The following is a 26,538-nucleotide window of genomic DNA, read 5'->3' as shown; positions in this document are numbered from 1 at the left end:
AAAAGAATGGTGACATCTCAGTAGGTTTCATTGTATTACCTCATGTCAAGAATATATCGATTTATAAAAACAGGACACTGATTGGTCATCCGGCCTAATTGTAAGAGTATGTCCTTTGCTTTATGAAAAGTGTAACAGTTGCATGAGGGCACAGACATATTGACCCGTTACACAGATTTCACTATGTATTATAGTTTTTAAATACAATATGGACATCACAGTAACATTATAGTTGTATAACACACTTTCTGGCAAAAAAACTGAACCCCAAAGATGCATCCAACTTGACAACAATACATACAGAGATACCACATATGTATCCACAAAAATACAACCACAAAATGAAAAGTGTGTCCATGGGTGTACTAGATTTTGAGATCAATGTTTTATTCGCAAGAATAGAGGACTGATCTTCCACATCTGTTAACCCTCTCTTCTTTCTCTTCTCTGTAGGCCTACTGTGTGCAGTATGTCCAAGGGTGACACAATATATCATTCTAGAGACTCCTAAAAATCACTCTTAAACACAAGTTAATGCAGGATTATACATCATATAAAGATAACATCAGATTAGAAGGTTTTAAAACTAGATTTAACTTTACTAAAACATGTTTTCATTTCAAATCTCTATTGGGCATAAATAGTCACAATTTGTCAAGGTTCACAATTTAGCTCTGACACACTGATGATATAAAGGAAAAAGGACTGATTGAGTGTTGAGCACACTGTCAATCACATCCAGGGAAAAGGCAATGGTAATGTTTTTGACACACATTTTCGGGGGTGCTTCATTGTAACAGGAAAGTAGGCCAAATTATTCAATTTCTCCCAGTAACAAACGGTCCCCACAGACAAATGCGTGAGTAAGTGTGTGACAGCATCATGTAATAACTGAACTGAAATATGTTATTTGCATCCCTCGGTGAAAATCCTGGTCACGTGACTCCGGGATGAGCCAGATTAAGGCTCTGCTTGTTGCCAGTCCTCCTCCACCAGTGGAAACATCCGAACATCGTCTCTGACATACACTCGATGTGGCGGAACTAGAAGCGGTCCGTATTTTTTTAGGACACTGTAGCGTTGAATAATTCATTTTCGGCGGCATTCATGAAATAACTTGAAATTCATAGCAGAATAACACCATGATTTCGCCGTGGGACCGGTGGTACTCGACTAGCTGCTGCCTCTGCTGCCATGTACGGACGGGCACCATTATTCTGGGAATATGGTATATGGTAAGTGTGAGGTGTTTCACTCGATGTCAGGTGCAAAGTGACAACAAATAGGGTGAAAAATGTAGAAAATTAGATGCACGTTTCATGTGAGTTTTACCACAATAAAGCTATGTTAGCTAGCTGCTGCTGTTTTTTCCACTTGTTTATCGCTTTCACTCATTTGGGAATTGCCATTTTGAGGATGCCCTCGGTTTAAAGAGTAATGTAACGGAATGTAACTACATTGCTAGTTTATTAACCGCCAACTGACTCCTATTTCCGTTATATATTTATTTTTTAATAACGAATAACCATATAACAACATGTATTGTGTAGCACAGTTTGTAGCCGTTATTAATTCAAGCTTTGACGTTACACTTTTTGTTGTGCTGAAATAAAATCACCATAACATCCCATAGGTTTTTTCCCTACATTTGTAATTTAGTTTGTTTCAGTTTAGGACCACGGGATAACGTAACGTTTTAAACATATTAAATAAACCTGTTAAATCCCTGACCTTTCGTAACCGTTAGTCCCTCTCTCTCTGTGACCCTACTACTAAACAACTCTGTGTTCAAAGAGAGCCAAGGCCTCACAAAGAAACACACTGTTACCTCCATACCATGCTTTTACTTTCCACAGTGACATACATAAGACTTATGTGGTCATTTCTGCTAATAAAGCTGGTTGGACAGATGATTTACTGCACCTGTCTAACAGTTCACCAAATACCATAGGCTATCAATGTGACTGCTCAAACAGGCAGTGTTTGATACAAATTGTGATAATCAAGTGTTTTTTTATTCACTTCCAGCATCTCTAATCGGATGATTTACTGCTTTCCACTGCCATTATTGGGAATGAAATGTATTTGGATGTTGTACTGGAATTTGCACAAAACCAGCAATTTGAATATGTGACATTGGGCTCTTTGAATTTAGGATTTGTGGCCCATTTTATTTAATTTCTATTCAGAAAAATAATAATTGAGGAATGTAATAGTTCAAAATAATAGCCAGTTGCAGTCCTAATCAATTGTTCATGAAGCTATAGGACATTTGTCCGGTAGATCTAACCACACAATTGGTCTTTATCAAATTCAAAAACCTTGTCAAATAATCCTTTACCTAACCCGAGATTACTTTTCCATTTGAATTACTTTCATCCAACTCCAAGAAGGAACCCTGATCCACCTGATCAAATTATCTGAAAGTGAATCCAAGAACGTACAAATGAATAACTCTGCTATGTAATATTGATCTTTGTTTCCCCACAGCTCATCAATGCGGTGGTTCTACTCATCTTGTTGTCGGCTCTCAATGACCCGATTCAATACCGCTACCACCTTACCAGCTCTGAGCTGGGGACTGACATCGACGTGATGGACGATGCAAGTGAGTGGAAATAATCCCCTTATTGTATCATATCTGACGCGTTACATTCTGTATATTTGATTAGACTTCCTCAATTAAATGTTCAAGATGTATTATTATGATTTTCTGTGTAAGATTTCATAGAAGTAGTTTAAATTACTCTGAAGGGTTTAATTTTAATATTCAATTTAAAAGGAAACTAATTGTGTCTGTATTTTACAAATTGTTTCTTCAAATGTCATTAAATATTCAATATAATTCATGTAATTACTTTAGTTGTCAACTATACAGCATGGTCATTTCATTTAAACAGTGTGTTCAACAGAAAAATACCACCACAATAACACAAAAGACAATTAATTCCAACTTTATTGCATGATATACGATTTCTGAGATAACGGGTCTACGAGTGACCCTAGTGACATGTAATGGCAAAAACATTTCAACAACAAAAATCCCCAAATGTGACACTGTTGTCTTCGATGCATTCAGTCAACCAACACATGATCTCATCTCTATACTTAAGTAGAATATTTTACATCTCCCAATTGTTATTTTGGCACATATATCTAATAAGACTGTTAAAACAAATTCAAACAGTGTCAACATTTTACAGTAACTAACTACCACTATCATCAGCATGTCCTTAAAGCGCTGTGTGTTTTTGCAGCTCTAAAATCCCTTTTCCTTTCTGCTCACCGCTTCTTTTTCCCAGAGTGCTGCTCTCAGCACAGACATAGCTGAGTAGGCCCGACTCCTCACAGAACAAATCAGTGTGCATGTGTATTTTCAGTATTTCCCCTCCAGCTGCTATTATCATCACAGTCACCTCTGGAACACCACAGTCTCTGTCACTAGCTACTCTGATTAAAAACGACTGCTCCAGTTCTGTTTCTGATTAAAACGGCCATCTTGACTGATGGCATTGTTGGTTGTGCAGCATCAGTCAAAGATTGTGAAACAGCAGGAAAAGATGGAGACAAGCTGATGTTGGGTTTTTGTAATAGGCAGGTTTCCAAACTCACTGTGACCATATGCAGAATTTAATGAAACGTAGCTCAGATTGTGTAGATGACCTGTGTTGGGCGAAGGGTGGCGGTGCATCTATTTATGCATGTATTGTTTATTTATAGTATGTGTTAACATCTGTCCCTGTGTCTAGTGTGTTGCAAGGGATTAAGATGGTATGGTATCATCATTTCCTGGGTTTGAACACAGTATCATTACTGAAATAATCACTGCTGCTCAGTCATGAGGATATAGAGAAGTTGCAATGAGTTTTTCATTATTTTTCTATGTTCAGTCATTGAATTTGGTATGTTTTGTCATTCTTAATAATGCAGACAAAGATGACCAGAGATTCATTGATTATATTGTTTAGCTGTCAGTTCTGTGTCAGATTACCAAGTTCAATAAGTGCCGATGTTGCATAGTGATCCCTTTCACTGAACTGCACAAGGCAGAGATCCTGTTTAACTTGATGTCTGTGAAACCCTCTTTGTTAGATTTAATTAAACTCAATAGGCTTTATTGGCTTTATTAACAAATGACTGCTGCCAAATCACAAAAACTACTATGAAAGACACTGAATGTAATAACAAAAAAAAAGCATGATAATAATAATTAGAATTATTAATAGAATAAAATAAATAATGAAAATATGAATCTGATATAATAAAATAAATGTCCTTATCTATTTTAATTATATTAACTAATATTGTTATCCCTTGAATTTTCATTTTCACTTCCAATTCACTTAAATGTTCTTCCTTGACTTTTAATACAAAAAGTGAGCATTGGCTAAATGTAAATGTGACTTTTGTTTTAACAAGACCATCAAAAACAATGCGATGAAAAGTTTGAACCTTTTATAAATAACATGAAGATGTCTTGGGAGGGAAAATGCAAGATGTCTACCATAAATGTATTTACAGTAAAACATTAAGATGTAAATGGTTAATAAAAGACAGCCATTAATCTATAAATAAAAACATTTAAAACGTTGCTGTGTAATTAGGAGCATCTCATCAGTCAGTCTTCTAAGATGTAATGTGAAAGTCAGAGGGGCTTTATATTTAGTTACATTTAGCCCAACTTGCATAACAATTAACCACGTGCTGATCATGTTTTTTTGACCAGCGCAGAGCTTGAGCTTAAAATAGTGAGGTTACCTACGGGGTTTTGTTTTGTAGAATCCAGTTCCTTTAAAGACTTTTGGATTACGTCAGTCACTGCGGGTCACGAGTCATCTGTTTTTAATATTGTTATGTTTGTTTGTTTTTGCAGATATCTGCATAGCCACTGCGATATCCCTGCTCATGATTCTTATATGTGGTATGGCAACATATGGTGCTTACAAGGTGAATACACAAGCAGTACAAATGATATTCAAACAGAAATCTGAATTTAAGAAACAACTCTGAGTTTATTCATCTATTCTCCATCTCTCCCACATAGCAACATGCTGCTTGGATCATTCCGTTCTTCTGCTACCAAATCTTCGACTTTGCCCTGAACACACTGGTAGCCATTAGTGTTGTTGTTTATCCCAACACGGTACAGGACTACCTCCAGCAACTGGTGAGAACTACTTACCTACTATCAAAACTCCTACTTTTAATGACGTATTTTAAAACTGCAGGATGGTTTTTGTTCCTGAAATATTGTATATATTTAGAGCTAAGTTACAATGCAACACATTTTATATTAAGGAATGGTTCACTGCTTTGATATTTAGTGATAACTGCCTGATTTGAAGCACTGCTAAAGGGGACGTTTAGTGAAAACTAAGGAATAATACACGTCTTAGCTATGTTGATTAGGAGTGTATTTCTTGTAGGAATGAAAGTTTTGTCAGATGCTGATTTGTTAAAGGAAACTTTCCGTCTTTTGTTTCACTCCTGAAATGTTTTTATTTGTATCGCTCTCTTTCAGCCAGGGACATTCCCTTACAAAGAGGACATCATGTCCACCAACAACATGTGCCTAGTTTTTGCAGTCCTGCTGTTCATTGGCTGCATCCTCTCCTTCAAGGTGAGCTCATAGATTCAACCCATTATTTTAACCACATCATCCATCTGAACATGAATTGAAAATGGTATACTTTTAAAATGAATATATGCAACACATGTCTACACATTACACACACTCACTGAACATGTTGTTCCCTGTAGAGCTTTTTATAGATGTGCTTGTCATATTGCAACGTAAATGAAGTCCCACACTGTGCGCATATCATGAGCTACGAACCATATGGCGTGTGTAATGAATCTGCCAGTGTGAACTTTCCCATTATCAATGTTTTTCATGGGATTATTTCACAGCCAGAGAGCAGCGGGTCAGAGACAACAGGAAACCAACTCCGGTCAAGCTTATTCCCCCTTAATGCATGGGTGACTCTCCAGGCGTAGCGATGCTCTGGGGCTCCTGGATGAGATAGGACAGGAAGTTTCAGTCATCTGTACAATCAAATCAAGTTGTTTTTCCTCTAACCTCAGATTGGAAATGTTCTCGGCAGATATCCAAAGCCAGAGCCGGCTTTTATGATAGGAAGCAGCAACTGGAAGATACACTGCTGGGTTTACAGAGAGAAGAGTCTCAGGCAGAGAGACACACAGTAGTTTAACTGCTTACATTTCAGCATTTGAAAGCAAATATAGATTCATATAATCGGAAATCTAGCTGGTAACATTAATAGAACCTGTTTTGTATTGATAGGCTGCACTGTACTGTATATATTAGCTACTGTAGTGACGGTTTGTGAGTCAGTTCCCTGGAAAAGGGCCAGATCTGAAACCTCAAGGACGCATTGAGCTGTGAGCACACAGGCAACACCTGCTGAAGGTCCTGCTGAAGCCAACATCCTCCACTTGACTGCACTTGACAGAATAATATCTGCCTGAATGACGGATACAGATAGACAGGAAGGTGAGCTGGAGAGGGAAGGAAGGGATGTTGATGGACAGATGGGCGGATGAATAAAGAAATGTAAATCATATGGGCAGGAAGGTCGAGCGCAGACTTCATGTCAGTGAATAGTGCCAGCGTAGCACATCATCATTGTGATGAAAGTGTTGGTGTCACAGCGAGGAGGGCGGCTCAGCAGATGGAAAGTGATTGGAAAGCAGGCAGCCCGGTTTCCTCGTCGGTCCGTTGCGCTTACTGCTGGCAGAGGCAGCGACTCAGCAGGCTACTCACACACATGCACACATTCACAATGAACCTCCTGTTCTTCTGCCAAGTCAGACCAACCTCACCAGAGTGCTACCGTAGCTTTACTGAGGGCAGGAGATGCCTGGTCAGTTGCCTTGGCTGAAATGTTGGATCATAAGTCCTGGATGGATATCCTCGTGGATTCATCTTCCTATTATACACACGTGCATTTCCAAACATTTGGTCTACCTATTTGCAAATGTATTATCTTTTCAATTTACACACGGCATCTATTGCACGTCTGTCCGTCCTGGGAGAGGGATCCCTCCTCTGTTGCTCTCCCTGAGGTTTCTCCCATGTTTCCCTTTAAACTGTGGGTTTTCTCCGGAAGTTTTTCCTTGTACGATGTGAGGGTCTAAGGACAGAGGGTGTCATACTGATATTCTGTACAAACTGTGAAGTCCACTGAGACAAATGTAACATTTGTGATATTGGGCTATATAAATAAACATTGATTAATTGATTGAATGTTGGTGAAAGACCAAGAAGGGCAACATTGTCCAGGAAATTATTCTTACATTAGTACAACTTTATCCAATTGCCATATACCCTGAAGTGTAATGTCCAAAAGGTAGCTAGAAGAGAGCTGCAGGGAGGAGAAACTTGTGTAGGCCATTCCAGAAGTTGGTATCCTGGTTCAGTCGACTAAAAGCCAATGGCTTGATCCTATTTGATTATTGCCAGAATTAAGCTCTGTGACCAACAAATAGATGTTATTTTTACAGCTAGATAATATTCACAAATGAACACTACCGTCTGATTTAAAAAGTGTAAATGCAAGAAGTAAAAAAGGATAATGTGAGGCTATAAACCAGCCAAAAATGTGGTTGAATAACTTCAATGTCAACATTGCTGAAAAGATGGTGAACATGTTTGGCTTGATGACGTTTAATATCCACAAGTGGTAAACTGTTTGGAATTTTGAAGCCTTCACTTAAAAAGGAAATTGATAGAGTGGTGCTTTTACGAGCATATTTCATGTCGTAAATCCTTATTTCAGGCATCGTACAAAAAACCCATTACAAAAAAACATCAACCTTGACATTAGGTTACCATAAATAAAAGAATGCTAACTCATTTTCAGGTTAGGACTCATTTCTGCAGCACCCTATATACCAATCTTCTATTAAAACTTGATATGACATATCTATGGCATCATCATCCCTAACCTTCATGGATGGATGAGGTGATGGCAAGCAGCCTCAGCAATAATGAAAAGTGGGGACGATGTTGTTAAAGGTCACTGTTTTGTCTCTTTTCTCACCCCCCGGGGACAGGCCTACCTGATTGGCTGTGTGTGGAACTGCTACAGATATGTGACCGGCCGGGGTACCACGGAGGTCCTGGTGTATGTCACCACCAATGACACCACGGTGAGTCTCGCCTCCTCACTGCAAGGACACATTTCCCTTACTCAGATCATCATATAATTGCGCTCACACAGCATTCTTTTTTTTTTGTGGCTTACAAGCTATCAGTTCTCTTTATATGGGAGAAATACATCCAGCTTTGAAAAGTAGTGTTCCTCAATAAGTGTATCATGTACTAGGCTAAAGCTTTGTGAAGTTTTATAACCCTATACTAATATTTAGATTGTATTTACTTGTGTATATTATTGCAGCTCAGTGAATTGATACCTCTAAATGTACAAGGTAAGAATTATAGACACCACTGGTAATGTGATATGTATGTCATAGATTACATAGCTTGACGTGTGCTTAGATTAGCAGAATGTATTGTTTTAGAATTAAATCAACACATTTTTGAAAGCAGTAAATGCTAAACTCGGGGAAAAAACTAATTAACCTCAGATTTGACACATTTTCTGAATCCATATAATGAAGGAAGACAGCAATCTGTTCACTATGGAAAATGATCTCACTGCTGACAATTTGTTTTTTAATTTGTATTGTTTAAATATATGCTAGAGCATACTGTACATGTATGTAAAACATATCGACATCATCAACTTCACAATAAAATCAGGACACATATCACAGTGTATTGCCAATTATCAGTCGATCAGAAAGCGGTGCATCTCAGTTGTCTAGCAGTAGGTGCTGTAGATCCTCCTTAGCTGTGATTGGCCGGCTTTGCAGAGCCGCTTCCTCCCTCGTCCATCATCCCACTTGGTCCCTGTCAGTGTTGACTCATGGGGTTTCTGAGAGGCTTTAGCTTGGTCACGCTTTCCATTCGTCTGTCTGTAATCCACCTGTTGATACATCGCTCATTAATCTGTCTCACCTGCTGTCGTCTCAATATGTAGCGCCTCATCAGTCCGTCCATTTGTCCTTCTCATGGACATGACTCAGGAAGTAATCCATAGGGTCTTATATCACACTGTGTACCATGTGTCCATATATTCAATACGTTTGAAATGAGACACTCAGTTTAGAAAATACTTTATTGGGAAATGATTTGAGAATGTAATTAGATAAGCAAGAAATGACATCTAGTGTATTATTATTTATTTTGTGTATTATTATTATAGATGGCATATATTTCTTATGTATAACAAAGTACATACAAACAGCGTAAACAATATGTGCGTTACTCAATACGGTCTTAATTCCTTTTTACTGTGTGTTGCTCTCATCCCAGTGCCAATTAATTCCTACAGAAGATTCATCTGATAGGATTGATAGTGATTAATTAATCAGCACCATGTAACTAATTCACCTGAAACTCTGATGACAGCCCTTATGTATCATTAAACTAATGGAGACAGAAAACAAGTGTAATTGTATACTAGAAAAATCTAATATTTATTTTTGTTGATTAGGAAACATTTTAAAAACAGAACAACTGAGGCATCTAGGTCAAAGTGAAGGCTGTTAACAAGAGAAGTATTTCATTTCAATGAATACTTGTGGCTCTTCGTTTACGCTGGTTAAACAGCTCTCATAAAGTATGAAAAGTGGTTTCATCGCTGCGTTCCCTCTCCGCACGGTGGTGAATGAAAAGAGGTCTCCATCTATTTATACTATTAGAAAGCCAGCAGTGTGTCTAAATGGCTTTTTACTGCCTCCAAGTACCCAGCTGCTTATCTGACATGCTTTTTATATAAACGCCATTAAAATGCACAAGAGTCTTCTCCCCCCCCCCCTCCCCGCGCCCCCCCCCCCTTCTTTTCTCTCTATATATCTCTGTCCGTCCTCTCTTCTTCTGGACATGTTACATAACTGTCTGCTTGTCCGCTTCATTTCAAATCCTCTCAGTGATGTGTTCGCCGGGCCTCCCTGGCTGCTTCACAATTCATCCCCTCGGAGCATATTCTCTCTCTCTCTCTCTCGCCCTCGCTCTCTGAATTAGAAGCAGGGCTGGTTTAATAACACCGTTCACAGAGGCAAGGCTCTCTGGCCTTTAAAGCACAGGGATGTGTGTGTGTGGATGTTGGAGAAGAAACCTGCAGCAGTTACTAAGTCTGTCTCTGAATATCTTCATATTTATAATAAAATGTACTATACTAAAGTGGCAATAGGCATGTATGGAAAGGAAGGGAGGAATCAAATGGACTAGTAGAGTAGAATAATGACACCATCAGCATTTTGAGCTTTGCTTTTACGAGCAGTTCTGTCTGCGTGGAAAAGGCTTGATTAACAGCACAAAGGAAGTGCGTCAGTCTTTACTCAAACCAAACAGGAAGTGGATAAAGCTTTAATTTCCGTTAACTTTTCACAGCTATTAATGAGTAGGCCTATGCATGTCAGTTATTTGCAGTTACTAGACAGTGCAACAAATAGGTAAATGTGGTAAAACTAAATGTAGTGTGTTGGAAAGTATCGCCAAATCTGTGTAAAGCCCTCGCTCCAAAAATACTTCGATAACGGCACACGCTCGTTTGCATTTTGGTGACGTCATCACACATAAAGCTTTGTGGTTGTGTCGGTTGCAGTGAGGGAGAGCCTCCACACGTGACTGCGATTACTCTTATTTATTTATATATATTTATTACTCTTATCCTGTCGGTGTAAATAAGTTGCTAAATGTGTTGCTACTAGTAGCTCTGAGAAGAAAAATGAAAGAGATCTGTTGTGTGGCACCACTTATAAGTCTTGAAACCCCATTTGGAAATAACGGGGGGGGATTGAACAGTTGTCTTTTGCCCCTCATAATTGTGACGCCCATTTGTTTCTTTGATTTTCAGTGTGTCCATTTCTGTGTTCAAAAGTTTCCACAAGAATGGCTGATTGGCTCATTCATCGTAATGGATCAAGATGCATTCTGGTATGCTTTTCGAATGAGACATTTTCTTTTTTTTTTGTGTTGCATTTCAGGTTCTGCTGCCCCCGTACGAGGAGGCTATTGCTATACCGCCGAAGGATCCCCCTCCCCAGTATATGGAGGCATGAGAGACGTCCTCCTTGTTGGACCCCATCCCCCAAACACCTTCCACCTCTCACTCCCACCACTAGGACCCAAACGCTGGCTGGAACATGTTGGAAAACAAGACAAAACAGTGTCTTAGAGGCTTGGATTAGGTTGACCTCCATCAACTCTCCCCCCCCCCNACCCCCACCACCTCCCCTGGTTGTTGTGATGTCATTTCCTCCCCTACCCTCTCCTCTGTCTTCCTCCAAGGACAGTATCCCAGCGACTCCACCGGCTCCCCCCCTAAACTCTGGCTCCCCCTGAACACTCTGACCCAACTCAACGTGCACTTTTCTTTGAGGGAAACGTGCACCGGTTTGGCCACCAACTGTTAACCCCCCGATACTGTGAATCTCCCTCGTGGTCTTTGTCTAGAAACAAACTACCTGAAGAGAGTTAGTGACAGAGTGAGAAGGAAAGCGACATACACGATCGATCAGTTATGCAAGAGCACTTTTTTCCGAAATTGACAAACTCCTTCATTGAATGTAATGTCGAGGTATTTTTGTATGACTTTTTTGTATAACAGTAAAAAACGGAGAGAAAAATAAGTGATAGTGAAAGGCTGTCCTGTTGTGATATGTTCATGGTCTGTCCTGCAGGAAATCTTAATGAAAAAGGATCCTCGAGCACTACTTCTTCCTGTTGTTTCCATGTAAACACACGGTCTGTTAACCTGTGATCCGTTGACTGCCCGTTGAAAACCTTGTTCACCCTTTCTTCTCCATCACAATATTCCAGTTTGCCTTCCTGTCTGTTCCGAGAAAGAGTGGCATTAATGATCTTGTTCATAGAAGCACACAAACATAAATATTACAGTTTCACATCCAAAAAGGCAATACACAAACAGTCAAATCTATAATATGTAACATTAGTGTGTTGAGACGCGCGTCCTGTGTTCCCGTCGAGCTGCAGCTTCAACGTCTTTGTTTTTGTTTTACATGTAATCTGATATTTTTAGTTGAGATAACTTAGCTGGACTGAGGGCATTTTCCTATAAGAGCTGCTGTACGTGTGTACGCTATGATGTAACTCCTGATTCCTTTTATATGTAGTAACATTTCCTTTGCCTATGCAGCGATATCGTGTTGAGGTATTTCCTGTGCTGGTGACCTTTTTTAAATCTAACATTTTTTGTATGAATGGCTCTGAATCTAAAGCTTAGCTTAGCATAGTAGCACAAAATCAATATACAGTATATGAAGCTAGAGAAGCTTGTCTTTTGCCTAAAGGTATTCAGGCAATTATGAAAATTAATAATGGAGCAAACCATATTAGACACACCTAATTCCCTTTTTCCAATATTTCCTATGTAGTATTTGCTATATACTGTAAAAGGTCTTTCCTTCGGACTATGCAACATTGCATTCAACATCTCCCTAGTACCATGAATTAGTTTTACATTTGATACTAATACTGTAGTCGTTAATTGGTTGGCCCCTTCAAGGGCTTTTCCCTGTGTGAATTATGACCACTGCTTTAGCAAATCCAACAAAGCTGAAAAGGTAACTGCACTTTAAAGTCAGCGTGAGCTCACTGGGAACTGATGTTTATATTTGACCTTGTATGCTGTAGCTAACATGTATTTAGTATGATCAGCTCCAAATCAGTATTTTGCATGTGTGAAACTGACTGAAGGGTTTTTAGAGAAGAGGCTTGTACAGTGTCTGGACCGGTGGATGGCTGATGCTTCGTTTTATTAGAATCACTTCAAGACTGTTCTCCATTTCTTTCCACTCAAACACATCCTCTTGTTGGATCTGCATGAGCTCATGTCTCCATTCTGAATAATAAAAAGAAAAATCAGTCAAAGTGTCTGCTTCTGTGTTTATTCATTGAGTCAATGTTTGTCTTAGAACTTGAGTTTTGATTTTCATCGTGAAAAAATGTATGTATGAAGTTACTGGTATTTAGATACATTTCAAATTACCCCTGGAAATGAGGAATAAAATTGAATATATTAGGCGGTCTTTTATGTATTTTGAAGGACTTAAAGGTCCTATGTCATGCTTTTCCGGTTATTATCCGTCCCCTTGTGTGTTATGAAGGTTTTTAGTCATGTCAACGGTCTGCAAAGTCACAAACCCTAAAAGTACACCCTGTAGCGAGTACAACTCTAACCCAGTTAAATATCTGTCTATGCTGCCCCAGAACACCTCGTTGGAGATTTCTCTTTTTCTTCCTGGGTACAGTGACGTGACCATACCCAAATGGACCAATCCGTGGAGCCGTTATGTTACGCCAGCGGAGCCGTTAGGTTAAGTCCGTGGATTGGTCCAAATAGACCCACACACTCAAATCTTTTCTCAGCTGCAGCTCCGCCGATTTTTCCTCCCTGAGATTGCGAGACGCGCCGAGGCTGTGAATCGGTATGTGTGTGTTCGGGCTGGTTTCGGGCTGGGTTTCGCTGTCTCGCAGACGGCCACTGGGCTCATAGGGAGGTGGGGGGCAGGAGTTCCAACAAGCCGTTTAGGACAGAGAGTGAATACACATACTATACAGAGATGCTGTATGTGATTTTGGAAAATTGCACAATATAAATCTATTTTAGTAGATCTCAACAATGGAATTATGATCAGTAGAAATGGCCATGACATGGGACCTTTAATGTCACTGAATCACATCTATTAACAATAATTGTCAATGCATGCTGCTGATATGCATACGTGCTTCCGGCTGCCTTCACAAACTGCAGCATCCCTCATTGGATACAAACAATTTGGCAGATCAGCGAGGATTTACCCCGCTGTCTCAAAATGGACGCCAGCATTACCTTGGGACTGACAGAAGGTCAGCTACCAGACAGACACGCTCACCTACTTTCTGCTTTCACCGGGACAGCACAGGGGGAAAACAGTCAAATAAGTGGGTCATATTCTGTCCCTTTTCTTTGTTGTTTACACATAGAGGGTTTGCACGATGACATCAGCTTCAAAAAGTAGTAACAAGAGCCAAAGAATGGTTTTTGAAACCATCAGCATTCAAATTCTCCTTTAAATGTTCCTGCAACTATTTACAATATATCCTAAAAAAACAGATACTTGTCAGGGTATGTATTTTGCTGTGTGTTATGACATTGCCGGGCATCAATGAGGAGTTTTTGATCAATAAATGTTGTGTGTGAGAATATAAAGCACTCGGCACCCAGTACATTTTCACCGAGTTCAAATACCCTCCAATTTATGTTCCTATACAAATGATCAATATTGTATTTATTCCATGGATCATCATGGCCTGACACTCTGTTGGCTTATGATTGTGATTGATTTTTTATTCAAAGTTCTTCTAACTGGAAAAAACTATATAATATATGGATCACAGTGAAGAAAAGTAAACAGTACAGTAGCCCTGCAAAGCAGTGCTGGAGGAGGCTACATTAAATCTCATTCTGCAACCTCTTTAGAATGTCTTCATCTGCTGCACATTCATCTAGGATAATATCATTGGGAATAAGAAAGAAGAAGTTAAGGAAAGGATGCAGTGAGTGGAACATCTGGGTCAAACCCACTGGATGGATGACGGACGACTTATGTCGGTATCTGGGAAGATGACCGAGCCAAAACGCTGTGAAACTTGATTTGACATCCATGGGATTATGTTACAGTATATCATCTCTTTCCAGTTCATGATTCTTTCCGTTTGATGCTTCAGAAAATATAAAAATATTGTGGTGATGAGGCAAGATCCAAAATGGTATGATTTAAGTGCATTTCCAGATGTTTACCTTGATCATTGTAAAGAGTATGTTGCACTGATTCCAGCAGACATTTACTCTCTTTTTACCTAATCCCATGTTCCTAATAAACACGACTTTCTCAGTAAAAAAAAACGAAATATTCAAACAGTTAAAACTAAGCAGTAATATAAAAACTGATAGAAATGTAAAATATATTTCAATATTTTTTTGGAGATGGATTGCCTTCGTCTCGGGGCCCCAAAAGGTCTGACGGCCTCAGTCTGATGTCCATCAGCGTTACAGATGAGGTTTAATCCACTTCATCCACCTGTGCTACTAAACTGCCCATCAGCCAGGCACTGACCCCTAACAGCTGCAGCAGAGCATTGAAGCTGCAGTTTGACCTCTGGGAAACACTAGTCTCAGTGAGATTAGCATTTTCTTTTATTATCCCCCTCTAAAATGATATGCAACCGAGTTCAGGTGAGTTTCAATCCACTGCCGATCGTCCATTGATGCTTGTTACAGATACGCTGCAGTGGTTATGAATTGGGGATAACTGAAGGAGCTTCATACCCAAGACGAAATGGGTGTTTTCTTTCTGTTAATTGATTAGTCAGGTTTTACTCTAGGCATCAAAATCTGAGAGAGTTCTTGCAAAATCAGTTTAAATCAACATGACTATTTTCAAATGGATGGTAAATTGATGTCAACATAAGACTGCTTCAAAGTGCATCTTACACTCCTTTCCCAAGCTGAACTGCATGATCACTAAATTATCATTTATAGACGTAATAGGTTAAATTAAATTAACCCTTCCCTGTGGCTGAAAATGAGTGAATCATCTTGTTTTTGACTGGCATTGAGCGGTATATTCTCAGTGAGGATATCTAGTGTGTGACGAAGGCATCCATCACTCAAGCCTTTAATACCCCTGAAAGGACAGCGTCCTCTCCATTACACTCAGCGGGCTGCAGCCAATACCGTTGACTGTCATCCCCAAGGTTTATGTCAGTGAGAGAAAATGTTCTCAAGGATCAGCAGTCGTGTAATTTTAACACTGATGAGTTGGGTGGATCATCATTTACACAGATAATCCTGTGGCCACGCTTTGTCACACAATTCTCTGAAGAATATTCAACTGTTTAAAATCTAGTTTTGAATGACTTTTGACATGTTTAGCTGTTAGGGATGGTACAGCTATGCAGAGGGGATTTCCTTCACAGACCTAAACATTCTCAATGGGCGTTTACTCATCTGAGAAAGTCAAAGAGGACACTGATGCTCTCTGGTGGACACGTGTAGGACTGGCACAGTTCTCACTTGTTTTTAATAATAAAGACACGACAGCAGCAGATACTGTTAACACCGACTTTATTTATCACAACGGGGCGGGGGAACAGCTCTACTGGGGTGGCTGCTGCTGGTCTGGCATGCTCCTGATGATGTCAGAATCGCCTGTGGAGAAAAGGACGAAACGTCAGCTTAAATTTGAATACCTTGTACTAATATGTAAACAGAGTCAACATTAGTGGGGAAAGGTAGCACTTCAAAGTTGTAAAATATTTGAATAAGGTCAATAGAAGCATTTTAGCAGTCCGACTGGTTGAGTTCCATCTTTATCATCTCAGGCTACATTACATCATACATCTGGCTACTACTCTCTTAACAAACAAAAGATTCAAGTGCATGAAAAAGTTTCACATTAGAAGCCAAACATGTTTTCATAATTGCATGCCTTCAATACAATTATGTTATTTAGCAAGGAATAGGTTAATTGAATGAAATTTGTATTCTGTTGAGCATAATTCAAATGCAGTGCTGTGATTGAAAGGGTTGGTGTTTTTTGTTGTTGTTCAGTACTATTAAAGTAGTTGCTAGGACAGGCCCACTCTGGGCTAATGTCCCTGCATCAACTTTGCCTATACACACACCAAAGAGCAGGCTCAACGCATTTGGCATTAGAAAGGAAAGGGTTCAAATGGACTGCACTACTCTGTGGAGGAAGGTACTCACCAGGGTCAATGATGGCCAGTGTGCACACCCTGAAGTACTTTCCGCAGGCTGTGCCGAGCTCAATGTTGTTTCCACTGTAGTGGTGGACACCGGTCTTGGCCAGCATGGCATAGTATTCAACCTCAGATTTCCTGGACAGGGCAGAAAGAGGAAAACATTTTCAAAGTTTCAAAATACAGGTCAACCATGTTTTAAAAATCCCCTAAAAAGGTGAAAACTAAAACACCAATAATCAGTCAGTAACCTGACAATCTAAAAAAACAAGCTCAATGCGAGTTGTAATTGCAACATTCAAGGCTAGCCATTCAGCCCCGGCTTAACCAGGGTTGTGGTGTTTGTGAGTAGATGAAAGCCAATCTCAGATTCTCTGTAGTTTAAGAAAAAGCTTTGTCCATTTTGTGTTTCCATTCTCCCCATTTTCATCCTTCAGTTTGACGAGTGCCTACTGGCATCTTGTCAGTACTTTTCTTTTAGGTTGACTCTCAAAAACAGCAAAAGGCAAAGAATATATACATACAAAGGACAGGGGCTCCGTCGATAGACACTGCCACACCTTTTTAGTTACTCAACTAGTCTTTACAACAGAATCTACAGCCTTTAAATCTTCTGAAAAATTCAAAAATCTGTTCACAACTTTAAGGCCTGGACATATAAAGAAAAGGCAAGTCACTTAGTGGCCCTGCAGTTAGTTATAAAGATTTAAACAAATACCTGTAATATTTGGCATGCCATTTTCTTTACATCCTAGTCCTTATAATAATAATAATAATAATAATAATGCAAGGCTTTTAACAAGCTCCGTCAACTAGAATCACAATCCAGTTTGTTGCCAAGTAGGTCTTCTCATGTGGAATTTGATACGATTTATTAGTTTCAACATAAAATAAAAATTACATAATTACTATTAATACCGTTTTTATCAAGTATGATATACCTGAATTTAAAGTGTTAGTGTGCAATATTGAATATGCTTTCTACAAGATATAGACTTAACCCTAATAGTTGTTGATAAACAATCCATAAACAACTCACATATACCCCCATATAACTTTTGCTTGCAACAATTATAAAATAGCTATGTATTCATAGAACCCTTCAATACATCGTCCTACATTTACAATACATGTTGTATCTTTGTTAAGCATTACCTGAGGGCAGGGCAGTTGTTGGCCAGGATGACCAGCTTGGCTTTTCCCTGACGGATCATCTTCTGGGACTGTTTGTAGCCCAGAACGTATTTTCCACTCTTCATCACCAGCTGGAGACGAGAGTTGATGGACTCCATGGACTTTTTCTGTACGAAAACAGATGCCTAACGTTAATGAATGCTCAGAGGCTACATACCTAACCAGTTGTCCATCGTTGTGTTCATGCAAAAACCCAAAATGTATGTGGGACATACAAATATGTAATTTAACAAACGGTAACACGAAGGGCAGCACATTAAAATATGCTGACATCGTAAATAAGTAGGGATTGTTACCACGGTTAAGAAAATGTTCTGGTAGATTTAGCATACTAGCATTAGCAACACTGCGGTGTCATTACAGTTACAAACGTTTACCGAGAAACATATACACGTCAATAAATAGAGGGACAGTCGCATCATGCTTTTAAACTTTTACAACCGCCAAATGTAAAACGAAACTATATAAAATTGTGTAAATACTGCGTCAGCACAATGAGCAACATTGCTAGCTAGCAGGCCTCAACAGAAACAGGTCTCCACGTGAAGAGCAGCCTGGCCCTAGAGCAGCGCGTGCACTCCGCTCGAGCAAAAGGCACTCACCGTTTTCTTTGCGGCCACCATTTTTGCGGTTTAGTCCTGACCGGCCAACCTGCGGACGAGAGGAGAAGACTGTCGTTAATGTGCGGAGACAACAAAAGTGTTAAAATGTGTAAATCCTAGTGATTTTTATAAAGAAAACTCGGAGCTCGTCTTACTATGAGTTAACTCCAATATGGCCTCGGAGAGAAAGGAAGTCCCAGCGTGCACTGCGCGGATATCTGTCGGTGGGTCTGCGCAGTCGACTACTGCGCATCATGAGATGAGATGAGCACAAAATGTATGACAATATTTGTATGTACATTGTCTAAAATCAAGCAAACATGATATTGACCAAAGCTTTTCCCTTCCATTGAAATATCTTTATAAAAAGTCAAAAATATTAGTCATCTATAGTATAGTATATGATAAGAATAATCATAGTCGGCTGTACTTTGGTGTGCCAATTACAAGTTATAATATAGTATCTTATTGATTTCCAAATGCTAATCTATATCACTTTTTGAATTGTTACATCTATTATGTTTGATCAAATATCAAGCTTGCACAGCATTATTCATTGTTAGATTCTCATTTAGCTTTCACTTGATATTGTAGGCAATTGCTAATGATGATGATGTAATGTTTTGATTGCAGGAATTTTCATTTTTATGGAGTATGATTATATTTTCGTCTTGCTACATTAAGGATGTAATTTCCTTCCAGTGGATTAATTTAGGGTTAACATTTTAGATTAAACACAAGTGACCGTGGGAAAGATGTGAGTTTGGCGAGGTTACATTATTTTAACTTCCCCTCCCCAAGAGGTTGCCGCTGCACTCTGCTGAATAATGTATTTTCGCACCTGCGCCATGCAGCCTCCAGGAAACAGCCTAAGTAACAGAACACAACAGAAGCCCACATTTCACCTATGTGACCAACTGTTTAGTGACCTGTAGCTACAACACAAACAGCTCAACGCGTTTCTGGAGGAGGAAACACGATGCGTAATTACGCACAGGACTAAAGGAATTTGACTCCCAGCCTGTCTCATTTGTTCTCGTTGCGGGGACTCGCTGTCCACAGTTTTGAATTATCTCCATTTAAAGAGCCGATATCTAGCCTATGCACCACGTCATCAGTGCCTCTCCTCATCCCACAACTCTGAAGTTTACCATCCAGTCCTCTATGAGCACAGGGCAGGATGGGATGCTCCACCAGTTCCCAAACTTCAGCGATAGATCCGACTCGACCTAGTTCTAAACCAGAGGAGAGCAACGGAGCCAGCACAACAGGTGATGCTCATACATTTATATATTTTCTGTGAAATATGGTGCAAATATATATACGAAATATGTGGAAGTATAAACAGTATGCAGCTGAGTAGCATTTATTGCAAGCATAATTGAAGTGGACAAAAACAGAATGTTTAATCTATTAAAGAAAAATATAATGCGATAGTGAAAAGTTAAATGGAAGCAATGATTTCCTAATCAACCTTTTCCATTCCTTTTATTCTGTAGTTTCATGTTTTGCATGTCAAATATCAATAATGTGTTTTTTGCACAGTGTGAACCTATATATCTCTTAACTTTATAACAGTAAGGCACTGACCAAGCACGATATTCAGCTTTACTTTAGAGATATTATTGAATGTGACATATCTGTAAATACCAATTTGCCTTAACTACACCCCAAAGATATTACTGTAATTAGGTAGTCGAGGTTGATCTTTATTATTACATTACAGTAAAAATAGCCTTGTAACATGTTGTTGGTCATCGTGGAAGTTCACTGCCTTCTCCAAATATAGTTACACCATATAATTATCTTGTGGTGAACGCTGCTCTGATAAAAAGGACCATATCCACATGCAAATGATCCTCAATGTATTTCTCACTCCACAGTATCTGATGTCTGTAGTTTGAGTGAACCAGGGCTCCACAGTGACAGGATGGGAAAGTTTATTGTCAATATTTAACAGCGGTTTCTGGCTCAGTCTTCCCTGAGAGGGAGAGACAGTGGCATGAAAGCAGATTTGGTGACAGTCTACAGTTTCCAAAGGAAATGGAGAAGCCTCTTTGGGAGCTCCTTTGTTGTAGTATACAGTAGATGGCCCGGCTGCGGTACAAACTAACACAGGCTTTAATGTAAAACATCAACAATGCAACCTGTGCTTAAATGTAGCAGTGCTAAGGAAACGTAAGAACGCATGTGTAGGTTTAGTTGACTTAAATGCTGTCAAATGTTTATATTTACCAAATCTGTGATTTGAATGTAACTGTGTTTGCAGTAATGCCAGCTTAAGCACTGTGTGAGAGAACTCTAAAAAGGAAGGTGGAAAACTGGTCAAATATTCACTTAGTGGGACCCCCTCTGAGCAAGTGTCTCTTGCTCTAAATCTCTCTTTGCAGTTCTTAAAGAGATATCACAGGCCTGTATGGAGACACATGCATGCAAGCTCACATAAGTAAGGATACTTTAAATCTGTAAAGGAGATGGGAAACTGACTCTGCACAAGTGTGTTCAAAGCTCATGCCCTGCAGCTGGAACTGACCTCTGACATTCCTTTGGGTGAAAAGTAAAAAGAGAGTTCCCCCCTATGATTCTAAAAGTGTGTAGTTGTCGTTGTCAACTAAGAGAGTAGTTGACAATTGCTCTCTGGTTTCCGGGTTTATTTGCTGAATGACATTGAAAAGCAAGGTGTTCCTGCTATTATCATCTTGGAGGTCAGATGCAAATTTGTCCGGATCTTTTCTTCTTTTTACATGGCTGCTTTTCCTTCGCCTGTTCTTACTTGTCACCCCAAAGAAAGAAAGATGACATCCCTTACCCTGAGATTCAAATGGTTTAAAATAAACCTTTAAAGAACACCATTATCTCTTGAAACTAAAATATATTGTGACACTAAAGAAAGGCACAGACATCGTATTTATACAAACATGGACGTTTGATGATCAAGACTTCTTTTATCCATGCAAATACACTTGCAATGCAAATCCCTCTGAAAAAACGAGTACATGGTAGTCATGCACAGTTTCAAACACACAGCTGTCCAGAGAGCTATGAGCTCTGCAGCATGTGTTAATGTTTCTTAGAAACACTCCACATAATCATTAACAATTCTGGTTCCAGTATGTGTCAGTGGGGATTTCTTTATGCTTTTTCTTACTTCCTTCCCAATGACCTTTAGCAGCAACCCCATATTTTTTATATTTTCCAAAGAGGAACAGTTGATCAAGTATTGTAGAACAGTGCATACTTTTTTTTCTTATTGTGCAAGAGGAAATTGTTATTCATTGGTGTTTTATTTTTGGATGTTAGGAGTCCGCATGCAAACAACTCTTATTTTATTACTTACTCAATTTTCTAAGTATGATACATGATGGTGTACAGTATAAGATACAAAATATCTTTATTTCCTTCAAACTTGTGAAATGCAGTTGCAGTATTAGCCACATTTTCACTGGCTGCTCCTACATTATGTAAATGAAGTCGGCACAATTTTAACAAAATGTGTTGCATGGCATTATCATTATTATAATAGTTGCGTGTTAACATGTTGCGTGTTGCGTGTTGCATGTCTATGGCTCTGGGTTATGTCAGCTCTGTGGCCATAATGTAGCCAACACAAACATAAAGTAAACAGAGCACAGTATTGATGCCCCAATAAAATAATATCCAAATGTGTACACATTATTTTACTCAAAGCAGAAAGAACAATATCATCAGAAGCACATGGTTACCCAAACCCCAGTGAATATAAACACTACTTTGACTCGTGACCCTGCATTTGATATTTTATGTATTGGTTTTACATAATATCTTGAATTTTACATGTGATCCTGACAGGAACGGGCAATGAGAATGGTAAAGTAGCTGAGGACAGCGAAACTATTCCCGACCAGACACCTGCTGGCGGAGGCGATGCTACACCCGCAGACAATCCTGCTGCAGCTGCAACATCTGCAGACACTCAGGAGCTTCAGCCTGCTGCAGCCCCCCCGCCCGCAGAGGCAGCAGCACCTGCAGGAGAACCAGCCGCAGCTCCAGCAGAAGAGTCATCAGTAGCTCCAGCAGAAGAACCGGCAGCAGCTCCTGCAGAAGAACCGCCAGCAACACCAGCAGAAGAACCAGCAGCAGCTCCAGCAGAAGCTCCAGATGCAACACCAGCAGAAGCTCCAGATGCAACACCTGCAGAAGCTCCAGATGCAACACCTGCAGAAGCTCCAGATGCAACACCTGCAGAAGAACCAGCAGCAGCACCTGAAGCACCTGCAGAGCAAGGTAGGTAGGAGGGCGAAAACTTAACTTGGACAGGTCAATGACAATCTTTTCTTTTTTCGCTAAATCACATTTTAAGGACTTCCCAATACTGAATGTAGGGGGATTCTTACACAAAATAATCTACCTGTGAAACAGGTATTTTTTTAACCACATTTGGTAGAAAAAAATGTCATAGTAGTGTTGTGTGGCATTAGGGGAAGTAAGGTTATTATGGTTAAATTGTTACCACTGATCAGCAGTAACCTGAGCACTGCTCCACCTCCTGCATGAAGACAGCGCAGGTACATAATGTCCCTCCCGTCTTTCCCTCGACCCCCCACAGTCCCATTGCAATGTCGGTAACCAGGTGATACCCAACAACACACAGGCATGTCTTTTAATGAACACACCGGGGCGGCCACACATATTTGTTTATAAGTCACACATCTGATTATTTAGTTAGTCTTTAAGAATCTGCCTCACACTTAACGGTTAGCCTAACCAGGTTGCATGAATTAATGACTGTAATAATGATGTATTATATATTATATTTGGACTCACAGAGGAGTCTTTTCATTAGGCTGCATTCTTGAAAATGTATTAATGAATATGTTCACCTCCTGACAGTATATCTTTGTTTAAAAATAGACTTTAATGAAACAATTATACTACAGCCTGGGGAACTAACATTTCCAAGACTTAAAACCTATTACATAATATATTGAAAAGCTAAGAGTGAATTTATGTTTTAAAAGTTTGTTGTTTGTACGTTCAGATTTAAAGAAAATGTAATGTTTAATATCGACTGTCAGCGCTAAAACCTTTGTCTTTTTTATACCATTTATTTGGCTTTGAATACGACACTTGGTCAAATAAAAAGAGAAATGAGATTTCTACCATATAAGAAAAGTATATCCAGACTAAATCTTTTCAAAAGTAGTATTAGGTGAGGATAGATGTAGGATGTTTAAATAGTGATGACTCATGCCTGAACAGTCTGTTAAAGTGTAACCATTGTCCTTTGAGGCTGGAACAGTTGTTAGGGCTATAGACCAAACATTTAACTTTAACTGTTTGGCCCAGGGTCAGCTCCTGATGTGTTCAATTTGCAAGCAAAGACTTCATTTTTTTAAAGCTCTTAAAATGATAAAAACTGAATTATCATGCACAAAACTGGTTGGTTTCAATGACATCTTTGTTTTCTTTTCCAAGATGTGTTGTTAGGATATGGCATGAACACTTCCTCCCAAACAAAACACACAATATCAGGATCCCTTTGTTGTCTCTGGAGACAAATACTGAACCTGTTCACCTCTCTGGCAGCAGGGGGATATGCTAACATACAAGTTAGTTATTACAACGTAAGAATAGCTGCTTTAAATACCAAAAGAGCACATCAGAGTGACTGCAGGTCTGCACAGTGAGGATCCCTGCACACTACATTATTTTCTATGGAAGTGCTGTGTAACACAATGCAGCATCACATCGCATGCTATCATTTCAATTATTTCTTCATGATGCAAATGAAAGGCATTCGACTCTTCATGAGGTCAGCTCTTCATTTTCCTCTTAGTCTTATGCAAAGTGTCTACCACTGTAATGCAGTTTGGAAGAAGACAAGGTAGGAAAGCTACAGTACTGGATTATGCAGTGGAGAAAATGCATTAGTTTCTGTACATGACCATATATTGCCTCCACCACTTTTGTTTTTCTATCAGTTTTGGTCTACCCATGCCTTCAAGCATTTATTTACGCAGTTATCTGGTACAGGCGCCATCACTTATTTAGGTACATCTAAAGATATGGTAATACTGACAATTTAAAAACTAATCTGGAGTTAAATTAAGGTTTTTTTTACATAACAAAACGTCTTTATTATGGTTTATCCAACAGTTTGATTGCTGGGGTGTTGTTTCAAAGACTATCTGGTGACAAAATACTGCCACAAAATCATTTTAAAACTGCAGCCTTTAGTTACAGAGAGAATAGACAGACAACAGGTGCAAGCTGTGTCTAATAGATTACTCAATAGTTTGACAAAAAGTATTGAACATAATTAATAAAAAGTATACATTTATTTATTTAAATATTAGTCAGCACTCTCCTTACCCTTTGTCTGCACTTGACCGACCCCTTTGGTGTCCAACTTTAATCATTTAGTTGTGACTCAGCTGTGTTTGGCTGGCCTGCACACACCTTGTGTGTGTGTGTGTGTGTGTGTGTGTGTGTGTGTGTGTGTGTGTGTGTGTGTGTGTGTGTGTGTGTCAATATGTGTGTGTAGGTGTGATGCGAACATTTTGTTGTCAACGTGGTTTCATTAAGGTGCAATCTGAGTCCACAAAGAAACCAGAGCATGCCAACATATATAGGGCTTTCACTGGCCATGGGCGATGTTGCCCCAGTTTCACAGCCAATGGAGGCAGATGATCGAGTGTCACTTAAGCGGGGGTGAGATGGGTTTGGTGAAGTCTTAAAAAGAAAAGTCATGAATGTGGAGGAAACTTCTGAAGCAATTGGAGTCAGGACTCAAAGAGAGACACGATGGAGAGCTGGAGCTTTGATGGCAAACACTGACGGTTTATTTGGAGCTTCGGCAGGAGAATTCACAAGACATTTCACGGGCCACGAGTTGACCACACGGTTGAGATGCCACAGTCAATTCTGAATAACTCTACCCCAGACCCATGTATTTAGCTAGTTCCGAGAGAATAATCAACATTGTGCATAACAAGATAGAATCATAACACCTCTATCAGCTGACGCCAACAGGCAGGAACAGGGAGACAAAACACTGAGAGCAGCAGCCAAGATTACAGGTGCCTGTGCTCAGTCAGGACAGAACTGATAAACTGTTTCAAAGTTATGGGCCTTGGAAAATATTTCCCCAACAATGAAAAGTCCCACATTGGAGTGTAAGGGCTTTACAGGCTGAATGAGTAAAGTTTTTGTTGCTACAGACCTGGGTCCTCATTTATAAAGGGATATACGCTCAAAAAATGGCGTACGGCAGTTTCTACGCAATGTTTGCGATTTATAAAATACTAACTTGACGGGAAAACGTGCGGTCCTCCACGCAAACTAAGCACTAAGCACAAAAACGGGAGAGACGAGAAACTGCAACACCGTTGGAAGAAGGAAGAATGGAGAGACATATGTGGAAGTAATACCATAAATAAAATGTTACCTCTCATTTATCATATATGAAGAATTCATTTTCAAACATTGATTAAAGCCAATCTTAAAATGATTTAACAAACGCCTGTTTGAGACTCCTCAGTGCACACAAAAACATAACTTGGAGAAAGAAAGAAATATGGATATGTTATTTAAAACCACCTCGAATATGATTTTTTTTTTCATAAGTGATGCGGTAAGCAGGAGGACAGAATTACGTCTAAACTGACGCCGTTTTGCATTTCTATAGGTTGTAGATACGAGCATGGTTTTATATATGTTTACTAGATGTTTAATCGTGTTTTATGCCGTTTGCCAAGACTTGATAAGTCACTCGTAAAACACAGGAGGTATGGAAACTAAGAGCACCATATGTGGTAAACTGTACAGCTAATATAACACAACACATTAGTTGTATTTCCTTTAACTGGTGGATATAGAGTTGCTGCGGAGGGGGGGGGGTTGAGATGC

The 26,538-nt window shown here is 39.4% G+C and overlaps 3 protein-coding genes across 4 annotated transcripts in view; 2 read left to right on the top strand and 1 right to left on the bottom strand.

Annotated features, from left to right (window-relative positions):
- The first annotated feature begins 849 nt into the window (after positions 1 to 849).
- On the top strand, positions 850 to 11,318 carry laptm4b (lysosomal protein transmembrane 4 beta). Of its 2 annotated transcripts, none has more exons than XM_010767575.1 (7): positions 850 to 1,235; positions 2,491 to 2,608; positions 4,874 to 4,947; positions 5,045 to 5,167; positions 5,522 to 5,620; positions 8,077 to 8,172; positions 8,421 to 9,236. In XM_010767575.1, exons 1-7 carry the CDS (start codon positions 1,143 to 1,145, stop codon positions 8,475 to 8,477), a joined length of 660 nt encoding a protein of 219 aa, XP_010765877.1. In that variant the 5' UTR covers positions 850 to 1,142; the 3' UTR covers positions 8,478 to 9,236. The 2 variants fall into 2 exon arrangements, with proteins under 2 accessions (XP_010765877.1, XP_010765869.1); XM_010767567.1 differs by lacking the exon at positions 8,421 to 9,236 and adding an exon at positions 11,077 to 11,318 and having other exon boundaries at positions 859 to 1,235.
- Positions 11,319 to 16,203: 4,885 nt separating this feature from the next.
- Positions 16,204 to 18,871, bottom strand: rpl30 (ribosomal protein L30). The gene is made up of 5 exons (XM_010767554.1): positions 18,807 to 18,871; positions 18,652 to 18,700; positions 18,011 to 18,156; positions 16,863 to 16,993; positions 16,204 to 16,304 (listed from the first exon to the last, which is right to left on the bottom strand). Exons 2-5 carry the CDS (start codon positions 18,670 to 18,672, stop codon positions 16,252 to 16,254), a joined length of 351 nt encoding a protein of 116 aa, XP_010765856.1. The 5' UTR covers positions 18,673 to 18,700; positions 18,807 to 18,871; the 3' UTR covers positions 16,204 to 16,251.
- A 662-nt stretch (positions 18,872 to 19,533) lies between these two features.
- Positions 19,534 to 26,538, top strand: part of LOC104942336 (skin secretory protein xP2) — a 15,976-nt gene continuing 8,971 nt past the window's right edge. Inside the window, exons 1-2 of the mRNA XM_010767542.1 lie at positions 19,534 to 19,922; positions 22,480 to 22,914. Of these exons, the coding sequence (XP_010765844.1) occupies positions 19,832 to 19,922; positions 22,480 to 22,914 (526 nt within the window). The 5' untranslated portion in view covers positions 19,534 to 19,831. The remainder of the gene's footprint in view (positions 19,923 to 22,479; positions 22,915 to 26,538) is intronic.

Source organism: Notothenia coriiceps, unplaced genomic scaffold (assembly GCF_000735185.1).
Source record: "Notothenia coriiceps isolate Sejong01 unplaced genomic scaffold, NC01 NC01_scaffold00000339, whole genome shotgun sequence".
Taxonomy (NCBI): domain Eukaryota; kingdom Metazoa; phylum Chordata; class Actinopteri; order Perciformes; family Nototheniidae; genus Notothenia; species Notothenia coriiceps.
The sequence above is the reverse complement of the archived record's forward strand: the minus strand, read 5'-3'. Positions and strand labels throughout refer to the sequence as shown.

Excerpts from the sequence above, each read along its gene's own strand:
- laptm4b (XM_010767567.1), top strand. The coding sequence starts at position 1,143 with ATGATTTCGCCGTGGGACCGGTGGTACTCGACTAGCTGCTGCCTCTGC. Across the intron at positions 5,168-5,521 it reads AGGACTACCTCCAGCAACTG|CCAGGGACATTCCCTTACAA; the intron begins GTGAGAACTACT and ends GCTCTCTTTCAG. Across the intron at positions 8,173-11,076 it reads TCACCACCAATGACACCACG|GTTCTGCTGCCCCCGTACGA; the intron begins GTGAGTCTCGCC and ends GTTGCATTTCAG.
- rpl30 (XM_010767554.1), bottom strand. The coding sequence starts at position 18,672 with ATGGTGGCCGCAAAGAAAACG. Across the intron at positions 18,157-18,651 it reads TGGTGGCCGCAAAGAAAACG|AAAAAGTCCATGGAGTCCAT; the intron begins GTGAGTGCCTTT and ends GTTTTCGTACAG. Across the intron at positions 16,305-16,862 it reads ACTGGCCATCATTGACCCTG|GCGATTCTGACATCATCAGG; the intron begins GTGAGTACCTTC and ends TTTTCTCCACAG.